The 12,049-nt window shown below is 44.8% G+C and overlaps 1 protein-coding gene across 2 annotated transcripts; it reads left to right on the top strand.

Moving 5' to 3' along the window:
- The first annotated feature begins 1,204 nt into the window (after positions 1 to 1,204).
- Positions 1,205 to 11,745, top strand: NDUFV3 (NADH:ubiquinone oxidoreductase subunit V3). 2 transcript variants are annotated; one of them, XM_004429635.3, is made up of 4 exons: positions 1,205 to 1,343; positions 2,539 to 2,659; positions 7,628 to 8,719; positions 11,507 to 11,745. In XM_004429635.3, the coding sequence occupies exons 1-4, from the start codon at positions 1,296 to 1,298 to the stop codon at positions 11,668 to 11,670; spliced, it is 1,425 nt and encodes a 474-aa protein (XP_004429692.1). In that variant the 5' UTR covers positions 1,205 to 1,295; the 3' UTR covers positions 11,671 to 11,745. The 2 variants fall into 2 exon arrangements, with proteins under 2 accessions (XP_004429692.1, XP_004429693.1); XM_004429636.3 differs by lacking the exon at positions 7,628 to 8,719.
- The last annotated feature ends 304 nt before the right edge of the window (positions 11,746 to 12,049 follow it).

The raw sequence follows: 12,049 nt of genomic DNA, 5'->3' as shown, positions 1-12,049 counted from the left end.
GGACTTTCCTTCCAGATCACGTTCCCCAAGTGGCAGCTGTGGCTTTTCACCTTCAGTTTTCTTAATCACCTGTAAAGTAAGCACAATTCACAAAGACAAGTATGAACTTTCGCCTGGAGACAAAAGAGTTACTTTGGTGTTGAGCAAAGGATAATTTTTCTGTTAGCGTGGGTTTTTTTTTTTCCTTCTCCGTTTGGGACAAAGGATTTGCTTCCCATTATTATCCTAAGACCTAAGGTTGTTGTCTTTCCCTTCCTGGGTGGGTGGTGGCAGGGCCCATTGCTTTCGCTTAATTCCAGAGTCCCCTTTGATAAGGGCCTGGGAGGACCTGTTTCTGCCCATTTATCTCGCCACCTGAATGAATCTTCAGCTGTTAGCCAAGGTGGAAGGGCCTCTTCTCCGGTGGAAGTCGGAGGCGTGGGCACATTCATCTTCAATGGAATACCATGGAATATTAACGAGCACTGGGCATGGCAGGAGTAGGGGCAGGGAGCCACCATCAGTAGGGGGAGAAGGAAGCCGATAACTAACTACACCTACTCCACGATTACGTCTAACTTTGGGGAAAATCTTTGCGCTGCAAGCCGTAAATATTCAGGTAAAACAAAGGTTGCATTTCTGACCGGCCCAGCTCCGGTACTAGCATTGTCATAGGCCAAAAGCGCGTCCATGGTCCCACCTGAGGTCGCGCTGCAGGACGGGCAGTGAACAGTGGTGACCACAGGCGACCACGCGGATCGCAGGCTAGAGTCTGACCTGACACCGCACAGTGGCCACGGAGGGACGTGGGCGCGTGTGCGGACCAGACGTAATGTGCAGAGGGGCTTCAAGCCCACCGAGGACTCTGTCAGGGCCAGACATGCCCTGGCACCATCTGAAATCTGTGCACCTGGGGAGGGGACCCTCCCAATGAACACCCCCGTGTCCCCGCGCCCAAGCCGCCGAGGGGCCAGAGCCGCGAGAACCGCCCCATCTGTGATTGGCGGCTCCACCAGGGGGTGTGGCCTCGAGGTGTTGCGTGGGGAGCCGGGGCGGCTGGAGTGCGCGCGCAGACCCACGGCCTCTGCCCCGCCCCCGCCTGTGATTGGCGCATTTGGCCAAGGGGGCGGGTTCTCAGGCGGTGATGCGCGCGCAGCGCCCGCTTCCCCGCCCCTTCTCCGTCCCTGCCTGTGACGGGCGCCCTCGGCCCAGGGGGCGGGCCCTCAGGTGGCGGTGCGCACGCAGTGGTTACGTCAGTCCCGGTGCGACCTCCGCTGGGCCCGGCCCCTCGCCTGGCGCGCCCCGCAGTCACCGCCATGGCAGCTCTGTTTCTGCTGCGGCAAGGACGAGCCGGGGCGCTGAAGGTAAAGGGGGGCCAAGCCGGCGGCCGGGAGCCCGCCTAGGGCCGGGGCGAGGGGCGCGGCCCTGACGCCCACCTCCAGCCGTCCTGGTGGGCGCTGACCCCGCTTCCGGGCCGGGGAGAGGGCGCCGGCGCGGGACAGGCTGCTGGGGCGGGCTCGGGGGGCCACGGGGTGGAGGCGGGGGGCGGCGAGTGTACCCCGACCCCGGCAGGGTCCCCGCTGCATCCGGATCACCTGAGGAGCCCCCGGTGTGCGGTGCCGCCGTGCACCGTCAGTGTCGTGAGGACAGCGTCCTTCCTTCCTCCTTAACCAGGAGAGGACGGGAGGCCGCGTCCAGGTACCTGCCTCCTGAGAAGGCAGCTTACAGTACCTCGTCCGTGAAAAGAAAGGAAGAAGGGCTTGCCTACTCCATATGTGAAAACTAAGGCCACTTCACTATGTTTGAAATTAAAAATGGCACTTATTACAAGAGCGCTAACTATTCACTGCAAAATAATTAAGTACAGCTGGAGGAAATCTAGAGTCAGCGAATCCATTGTTTACTCCTTGAAGTATCTAGTTAACAAACGAGTTTTTGAGCTTTGATGTGTACATATACGCATCTGCTTACAGTCATAAACCTAAGAAATAAATGTTTTCACCTTCATATGTGTAGTATAGGCGCCTCTATTCTATGTCTAGCATCTAGACCAGTGCCCAGCACTGAGCAGGCCTGAGTAAATGTGTGCTGAGTGAATTAGCACTTTATAAAATGTTTGCCATTTGTGATACAGTGTAAACACTTTTGAAGCAATTATTATTCATCTACATCATTTTTAATGGCCAGATAGTATTTGTTTTGCTTTACTTTTTAAGTACAGCAAAACATTTTACAAAAAGAGTCATGGTATTTCGTAGGTTAATAGGTAGTTGGAAACTACAAAATGTGCACAGGAGAAAGTCTGGCTGGAGAAGTATTCAAATGTTGATAGTGATTGCCCTTGAACTCCAGAATTTTTTCTTGCAGCTTTTTTGTATTTTCCAAAATTTCCATAATACAGGTGTATTATGAAAATTGTAATGACTGTTAGAAATATACCATATGAATGCAAAGCAAAGCATTCATATATAGTAATAATACATAGTATTCATATGAGATAATAGCTATTTATAAATGGTATTGCTCTAAAATATCCATATTTGTTCATTCTTTTGTCAGACTATGCTCCTAGAAGCACAGGTGTTTCGAGGACTTGCTTCTACAGTTTCTCTCTCTGCAGAATCAGGAAAGAGTGAAAAGGGACAGCCACCGAATCCCAAGAAGCAGAGTCCACCAAAAAGTAAGATTTCAGTGGTAGTCATAAGAGAAAGAAAATGCAAAGTAAATAAGTCAGTCAGCTTCCCAAGCATGAAAAGGAGTTTTACTAACTACCTAATTTATGATTCTTCGTTTGCAGCAGAGTCCGGATTGTAATCAGACATAAGATCTGTAACAGATTTCAGACCAAACACATCAGTAATGTAACAGTCCTTGACTCGGTGTTTAGTCCTGAACTGGTTCTGACTGTATTTTCTAAATGCCAGACTCTAGCATATAGCACCATGATGCAGAGTATGACGGCTCTGTGGTGGTTAGGTGGTCCCAATAAGATCCCATACTCCCGTGAGGGAGCCAGGAACCCTACCTTGATTTTTTGCCCCGACTGTGACTTTTTTCCGTGCCTTTGATTCTCATCTGTGGTTTCCCAGGCTTTGCTCGGCCCCCGTCCAGGATGGCAGGCGTCATTTTATGACTGTGGAGACAGAGTTAAGAGCAGGCACTGTTTTCCATTATGACTCACTTTGATGAAGCATGATGTCTGATCCATTTCCAGCTCTTTCCACAGTCATTTTGACTTTCATCACCAGTTTTTACTTTATTTTTCCCTCTGAATACCAATGTAGCATATTCTCATGGAAGAAAAATAGAAAATGCAAGTATATTTTAAATACTTCTGGGAATTTTATGTTCTACTCCCTGCTCATTATTAATAATTGATTTTAATCCAGGTCAATTGCCTTTAGTCTTAATTGATGAAACCTTAGTTAACTCTTAAAAAAATACATAATATGTGCAGTCTCTTTGCAAATCTCTGATCTTCATATAGGGTTAGCATGATAACTTGAGTTTGTCTTATTTTCACCAAAACCCCATTTCCTCAGTTTGAATGTTTGAAAGTGTTTCAGTTCTTTTGTTTTGTCCTTCCGTGGCCTGCACATATACATCGGAAGGTTATAAATACTGGCACTTTGTTGAGAGTGCCAGCCCCCCACTGCCTCTCACACTCCGTCAATCTCAGCTGAGGAAACACACCTTCCTGGTCGTATCTGCAGCCCCATCAACGGGAGGCCTGAATTTGACAGGAACATTATTGAATTCTGTCCTATACCTCCTCATTTTTAAATCCATGTTCTTTTTGTTTTTAATCCAAAAATTTTTGAATAGATATCTTAAACATAAGGACTCTTTTTTTTTTTTTTTTTTAACAATAACCACAATACCATTATCACACCTAAAATGTGTTTATAAGAACGTCAGTTAAGGGCCGGCCCATGGCTTAGTGGTTAAGTGCGCGCACTCCGCTACTGGTGGCCCGGGTTCGGATCCCAGGCGCGCACCGACGCACCGCTTCTCCAGCCATGCTGAGGCCGCGTCCCACATACAGCAACTAGAAGGATGTGCAACTATGACATACAACTATCTACTGGGGCTTTGGGGGAAAAAAAAAAAGGAGGAGGATTGGCAATAGATGTTAGCTCAGAGCCGGTCTTCCTCAGCAAAAAGAGGAGGATTAGCATGGATGTTAGCTCAGGGCTGATCTTCCTCACACAAAAAAAGAAAAAGTGTAAGATTCAGAGATGCTTTTTGCCCGCCAGTGGCACATTGCCAGATTAAACCCCTGTCAGTTGTGGGTGGCTTTGGAAGCTCTCGTGGAAGTTTCCTGCATGCAGACGGGAGGCCCTACGCACTCACGCTCGGGATTACATCTCTAGTCAGAGTCTGCCTCAGAGGCAGGACCTCGGGGTTACAGAAGATGTTCTGCCTTATTCCATCTGGCTGCAGCTTTTCGTAGCACATGCCTCCTTCCTGAGGAGAGCCACCAGCACAGATGTCAGAATCCGGGGTCTCCTCATAGGGGGCCCCTCCTGCAGAACCCCTGGCTTGACAGCTTTCATGTTCCATTGAACCCAATCACTAGGCTGAATTTTGCAACAGTCAGTAATAAATCATTGACTGAATGACTCGTATGTCGCTTTTTAAAGAATATGCCAAGAAGCCAAAATTAATGAACCATTTCAGGTCCTTAGTTCAGCTTGAGAAGTGAGGACTCTCTGGAAATAGGGATTTGGTGTATTTAATTATGAGCAGCAGTGCCAGGCACTGTTCTGAGCACTCCCTATATTATCTCATCTGGTCCTCCCAACCCCATAAGTGGATGCTATCAGGATGCCCTGTGATAGAGGAGAGAGAAGAAGAGGAGAGACACGTGAGCTGCCAGGGTCACACAGATGTCAGTAGTGGAGCCTGGGTTTGAATCCAGGCAGTAAGGCCCCTCGGTCTATTTTTAATCACTGTGCTGTCTTTTCTCTGAAAAATCTCAATGCTCGTGTATTCATTAAAAAAAAAAAAAAAACTTTATAGTCAAACACATGTAAAAAAAGTTTTAATTACCATATAAAATTCAAATAACTATTCTTTTCATGTCATATTGAAATGCACCTTTGTTTCTGAATGTGCTTTGCTTCTGAAATTAGTTTTCTGACCCATTGACAAGATATGGAAGTATTTTAAGGTGGCTAATCCATTTCAAACACCACAGTCGTTTTTGCTTTTGATAGGAGGACCACCAAAAACTTGAAGGTCATGCCGTCACTTTTCAACCCAGCAGAAAAGGGATTCAGGAAATCTAAGTTTTGTTTTGAGAGGAGATAGAGAAGCAATAAGGAGAACTCTGTGCTGTCACTAGTGTCAGTGCAGAGGCTGTTACGGTCTCTAAGGGATTGGAAACAGTCCCTGAGAGCCCCCGTCTCGTGCTGTGAGAACTGCCTCCACGGCTAGCCTTGTTTAGGTAGGTTTGTGTTTTATTGTGTTTATCTTTCAAGAAAAGTCATCGTCAGACTGAAACATTTTGTCAGAGCGTGTGGGCATCCTGCCTCTAGACAAACGTAAGAGATTCAGGAAAACACACAGGTGAAGTCACACTTAGATGCAGAGTGAGAGCCGTCGTTCCTCTACGTGGTAGTGCCATCTTCCGGGTGACAGGCAGCGCTCTGCACTATTGAAGGCAGGCTTGGTGTGCGCACTGGTGCTTTGGTACAGCAGTGACTGGTGGCAGCTGCAGATCATGGTGGCAAGCCTCCTGAGTCACAGAGAGGACGCTGGGCCTGTGCTGCAGCGGGCCAGAAATTGGCTCTTGATAACAAGCACAAGCATTCCTACAGTGCAGTCTGTTAGCCTTTCCGTGGAATCCTCCGTAACTTAGCATGAATAAAAGAAACGTTAAAGCCTCCTTGTTTTGTATGATAGACAGAAGTTTCCTTTTCAAACAAAATTTCTAAATTATATCATTGTTAATCCCATTTGAAATTTTCTTTTCAATTTTCAGTAGGTGATAAATCAACCTATAATGTAGTTTTAATAACTTACAATTTTAAAAATCTCCACAACATATTTTCGGAGATTCAGGCGTTACAATTTTTCTATTCAAAGCAGCCTATCTAAGGTAAGCCTTATTTTAAGTTAATTTTTCATACTTGGAAAATTCATGCTCAACATAAAGTGGGTTAATGATACAGGTGAACAGGCTAGCAGGGTTTGAGGCCAGCATATCTTATACATTGCCGTTAGGAATTTCTGAGCTGTATCAAGTGTGGTTTAGAGACAGAGAGAGAAAGAGAAACGGAGAGTTCGAGTGTGTGTGCACACCTTTGCCTCATTTTTACATTTAATGTGATCCTGGAGCTCTGTGTGAGTCCTGAGAGTTACCTGCATGAGCACCTGCTCTGGACAGTCGGAATGCAGGTTTGGGCTGGCACGGAGCCACAGACTCAGACATGGCGTGGAGGAGTTGGCGGTGATGGTGGAGGTGTGGGTGGTGGTAGACAGTTAGCCACTGCTCTAGCTGTTCAGTCATCTCCTTTTACGCTGCCCATTGACCTCTCTCTGGCCCATTTCTGATTTTTGGTTATTTCTCAGTTTCCTTTGATCATTTTCTATCATTCTGTTATATATAGGTTCCTGAGCTCAGAAAACAATTAAAAACCTCTTTGGATACCAGTAAGATAGGAAGGTTAGGAATACATTTTTTCCACTTTAGAGAACTAGGATTGAGATCTTTTTAGTATAAAATAGACTCCTAGACTTGAAAATAAAAACTTTAGACTTAGAGTTTGCCCATCTGTAATATTTTTTAAAAGTTTTGCTTTACATTTGAAAAGTAATTTTAATTTATAAAAACTTGTCCTATGTTTTTCTTCTAATCTGTACAGTTAGAAAAGATTTACCACCTGAGAAAATTGGATGAAATCAGCTCTAATCAATGTATTGTATGATTTCATTTTTCTCATAATTTACTCTACAAAATGTAAGACTTTTATATTAGCACTTATTCTATTTTTTTTTACAGTTCAAAACATGTTGTTTCCAATGATATATATGATATTAAATTATTTCAGACTTTTTTGGTCTTGTAATACTTTTGTTTTCCTTGGCTGAAGAAATCCTCGAGTGACTTGTGATTTTGAAGAACTTTTCTTCCTCTTAGGGCAGCTTCCTTTGAACTACATAACCCCCTCCCTCGGACCCCCTACTCTTAAACGCATGTATATGCATACCCAAACTCAAACCAGGCTCTAGTGTCTACTTTCTATGGAAAGTTCAAGTTCATACAATATGGATAGCTTTTTTGATATTTGAAAAGTACCAGGTTTTTAGAGATTTAAGAAATTATACATTTGTAAAACTTCAATAATTGTGGTCAAAGAAGCTGTCGTTGTGAAAAATGGAGACATTTGTTACTTCTGTTGGTAAAAATACTCATTTTTAAAATTTTCAGCTACAAAGAAAAACATCTACATTTCTTACTGTTCTCTGTGTCATGTGGCTTGGCTTTCACTTAAGAGTGGGCTTCCATGGAATGTTTCTTAGGATAATTATGTTGAAAATATGAATAACAAGTTGATGTGTAATGAAATGTCTGTGACTTAGATGAATTTAGATTGTTTTACTAAATATTAAAAGTAATATTCCTCTTTATGCCATTTCCTAGATGTAGTGGAACCAAAGGAGAGGGGCAGGCTAGTAGCCACCCCAGCAGCAGCTGAATTGTCTAACAACCTATCTCCACCCCGTTCTTACCCGTCAGTTGTGAGTCAAGGCGGGATGGTAGCTAGCCCTAACCCCGATGACAACAGGCTGTTCACAGATGAAGGGGTTCCCAAGTTTTTGTCAAGAAAGACTTTGGTAGAGTTTCCTCAGAAAGTTCCATCTCCATTCAGAAAACAGGGTTCCGATCCAGAAGCTCTTCAGGAGAACAGGAGAGGGACAGATGACTCGTCTTCATCCTCGTCCAGCTCCTCTGATTCCGAATCGGACGAGGAGGGTGACAGCTCAGAAGCTGATCCTCAGCTGATGAGCAAAGGCAAAGGAAGGTTTCCAAAACCGGAGGCCTCCCATTCCTTTGAAAACAGAGCCCCCAAAACTGCGATGTCAGTGAAAGAGAAGGCCTGGTCACAGCAGCCCCGTCCAGACCTCGCCTCTCCAGAGAGGCCCCGTCAGGCAAAGAGGAAAGGGACCACCGTGAAGCCATTAGAGGACAGAAAAGGCGCTGAACCAGCACCCACAGCAGCCAAGTCACAAGTAGATGGAGAGTTTATGAAGCAAAATGGAAAGGAAAAACAATTGCAGAAAGTATTTAGATCAAATAAAATAGAAAAAGAAAGCCAAAAGCCATTTGAAGTTAAAAAAATCTTATCTGACCATGCAAAATCAGGATTATCTACACAACCGAATGGCGGCCCAGTGCCCACTCAACTGACAGAAGAAACCGCAGCAGGAAGACAGCTGCAAGCAGCTCCGCCTGAGGCCAGAGAAGGAGGTTTGGAAAAACGAGTACCAGAACCTGATGGGGAGATGGCTTTTCCCCTGTTCAAAAAAGAAGATGTGGGGAAGCAGGTAATAGGAATAGCGAAGGCTAACAACGAGATTTTGGAAGATCAGGTACCGATAAAACATTTGAAGCCAGTTCCCGTTCATCATGAAGACGTTTTCAATGAAAAGACAGCAGTACCTAAGCTTGAGGAGAAGGGCAAAATCATCGAAGACTCAGCAACCCAAATGAGAGACCAGGACGACGCACAGGGTATACCGTGTTGAGAACTCTCCTTATCCTTTGGGGGTGGTTAGACTCTGAAGATCTGTGTGATAGGAAGAAGTATCACAATTAATCAGTCTCTGAGGTAGAAATGGGGCCTAAACACTGTCTCAGATAAGCAGAGGAGTGTATCTGAGTTGTGAATCATACACACCTTATATATAGAACCCCTAAAACGTTTCGAATTTATTTCGAAATGAAAGAGTATGTCCTTGGCACTCTTGCCTGTTCTTTAACCAATATAATTTTGAAAATTGGCAGTTTAACATCATCACCCTTAACTTTTGAGAGTGCCCAAGTGTTCATAAACTTGCAGAGCGTCTCACTGAGTGAACAGGGGGTCCCAGTTAACTCCTGTAGCGAAGAACAATAGTTACACTTCGTCTGATGGTCTTTGGGTGAGCGAAACAGATTATTGCATTTAGCATCCTTAGGCCTAAGGGAGAACCCTGCATTTTAGGAATTAAAGCAGTAAGTGACACAAAGGCAGCCATGGATGGCATAAGTCTTTTCACTGGGCAGTGTTTCCTTCTCTGATTTACCTGGAAAACAGAATGGGCTGCTTTATTTTTCTATATTGAATTTTTATGAAGGGCTTTTTTGCTACCATAAATTTTTAAAGGGACCCTCTTTATTCCTATTATGTTACCATTTTCTTGTGCATTGAACTTTATAAAATATGTGCTTTAGGTGGGTCCTGGCGGAACAGTAGAGGAGGTCTCCAATTTTAGAATCTGTGGCTCTTCAAGACTTCTTTAAAAAGCATTACTAACCAGCCCAGCTCCTTCCTGTTTGCTCGCTCTTCTTTTCAAAGCCTCCCCTCGCCTCATTTATATTACCTGGTAATTATTGTTAGCGCTTGCGTTACGTTGACAGGGTTTATGTGTTGTCTTCCCTCTCCATTTCCTCCCTCTTTCGTTGATACGCAGTGTGCCAGCGCTTGCCACATTCCTCAAGACGTCGAGAGCTGTGTTTCCTGGTGCTGCCGTTTCAGCCATTCTGCTGTAGATTGGAGAGGAATACCAAAACCTTCAGCATAAAAACACAGAGAACTGGGGCTTTTCAGATTGCAAACCTTTTTGAAAAAAATTTTGCTTCTAATTTTTCGTGGATGTATTATTTTTCCAGTGTTCTCTTTGCCCTTCGGAGGCTAAAGACGCCACCCAGAAGTGCAGCCCATGTTGCAGGTGCTGTGTCTGTGCAGGGTGGACATGGGCCACTACGTAGTCCTCCCGCCGCAGCTGCCCGGCCCCCTGCCTTCTCGGTGGAGTGGTTTCCATAACAGTTTGCTAAGCCTGCTTTCCTCTCGGTTACCCCCTTCCCTGTATCGGCCATAATAACGCCTTCCGCTTTGAAGATGTCCCTACACTACATGGAAGGTACTCACTGAGACTAGAAAGATGTCAGCCCTTTAAATGAGGCATCATTTTTAATACAGCTAAAAAAGTGGAAAACAAAGCTCTTGGTATGAATTCAAGTAGTGGAAAAATGTGTTATTTTTTTGGACAGCCTGAGTAGAAGCTGGGAGAGCCCCAAGGACAGTTTAAGAGCAGTGAGAACCTCACCCAAACCTTAGCCTTCATCCCGCGCAGGCTTTGTTTCCCTGTCATCTTGTGTTGCGTGTCACGTTGCAGGAGAGCAGTATTTCTTTTGCCTCAACCACACACTTATTTTTTGTGAGGAAGATCAGCACTGAGCTAACGTCTGAGGCCAATCCTCCTCTTTTTGCTGAGGAAGACTGGCCCTGGGCTAACATCCGTGCCCATCTTCCTCCACTTTATATGTGGGACACCTGCCACAGCTTGGCTCTACAAGCAGTGCATCGGTGTGCACCCGGGATCCGAACCTGCAAACCCTGGGCCGCTGAAGCAGAGCACATGCACTTAATTGCTATGCCACCGGGCCAGCCCCTCAACCACATGCTTTTAGTTTCAAGATTATCAAGTGTGTAGATATATGGATTTTAATTCTTTTTTCCACTTAAAGAAATAAAGCTAAGTTAGTATTTTTAGCCTATGAATATAAAGTATACCAACAACTTTTTTAAAAAAAACAACAAAAACTACACATCTCATTTCCAGTTTCCCTTAACTGTGTCACTATTATTAAAATAGTTGGAGGGGCTGGCCTGGTGGTGTAGTGGTTAAATGCACACGCTCTGCTTCTGGTGGCCCAGGGTTCGCAAGTTCAGGTCCTAAGCACGGACCTACACACCACTTGTCAAGCCATGCTGTGACAGTGTCCCATATATAAAGTAGAGGAAGATGGGCACGGATGTTAGCTTAGGGCTAATCTGCCTCACAAAAAAAAAAAGTTGGAGTTTGTCTAATTTTCTTGTATTCAGACTTAGGCTCAGTTTCTGCTTTTGCAAACTTTCTTCTTTAAATGGTTTATTTCTATTACAGACAGATTTCTCATAGATCTAATTTTTTTTCCTGCATCCTTAAGTGACCTGAAAGCCCGTGTGTAATTGTTCTAGGCATTTTCAAAATTCTGAGAAGTCCAGGGCCTATAAGTATTCAAAGTAAGATATTAAGACGTTGTAATAACTATTCCATTTCTTACGTTGTTAAGGCTATATGTTTTAGAATAAATTTTCAGCTGATTTCTTTGTTTTGCTTTTGAAGATCCTGTTGCTTTCCTGGGCTTTTCTTTTCTCATGAGACAGTTTATTCCTATAGGTAGGGTTATGAGGAATGCTTGGTATGTAAGTGTCTGCATGTGAGCTAGCTCGTTCTAAAGCACCTTCTGTGGACGTTCTGTGTTTCCCCTCAGAGCCCGCACAAACTGCCGCGCCTGCCGAGCCGTTTGACAACACCACCTACAAGAATCTCCAGCATCATGACTACACCACATACACCTTCCTAGACCTCAACCTGGAACTCTCGAAGTTCAGGATGCCTCAGCCCTCTTCAGGACGAGAGTCACCTCGACACTGAGAGCTCTGTTGAAAGATGAACCCTCCGTTGTCTTTGCTGCATTCTTGCCTGCAAAAATAAAGTCGCTCAACAGTCCTGGGGCCTGGCGTGCGTCATTGGTTTCCCTCTTACACCTTTATGGTGAATTAGCAACTCTGCTGCTCATTGTTTTTTCAACGTGTATTTAGAAACATCTATGTGCAAGGACTTGTTCCTTAATTATAAAATTAGGGCTCCCTGGCCATGTCCATCAGGTTAGAGAACTGGTGCTTCTTGCCTGTGGGTCCACGTGAGCCCCTGGTCAGTTTTGCGTTAATCTGCTTTACCAGCCAGGTGTTGACAAATGTGAGGGTGCCCTCTCATTTTATAGACCTAGTTCTTGATAGAGCAGAAGTAGGAG

The sequence above is a fragment of the Ceratotherium simum genome, chromosome 27 (genome assembly GCF_057802395.1).
Source record: "Ceratotherium simum simum isolate JZ-2026a chromosome 27, ASM5780239v1, whole genome shotgun sequence".
In the NCBI taxonomy this organism is placed as follows: Eukaryota; Metazoa; Chordata; class Mammalia; order Perissodactyla; family Rhinocerotidae; genus Ceratotherium; species Ceratotherium simum.
Note: the sequence above shows the minus strand (reverse complement) of the source record. Positions and strands in the feature narration are given on the sequence as shown.

Coding starts and splice junctions, on each gene's coding strand:
- NDUFV3 (XM_004429635.3), top strand. CDS start 1,296: ATGGCAGCTCTGTTTCTGCTGCGGCAAGGACGAGCCGGGGCGCTGAAG. Junction 2,660..7,627: donor GAAGCAGAGTCCACCAAAAA/GTAAGATTTCAG, acceptor GCCATTTCCTAG/ATGTAGTGGAACCAAAGGAG. Junction 8,720..11,506: donor AGACCAGGACGACGCACAGG/GTATACCGTGTT, acceptor GTTTCCCCTCAG/AGCCCGCACAAACTGCCGCG.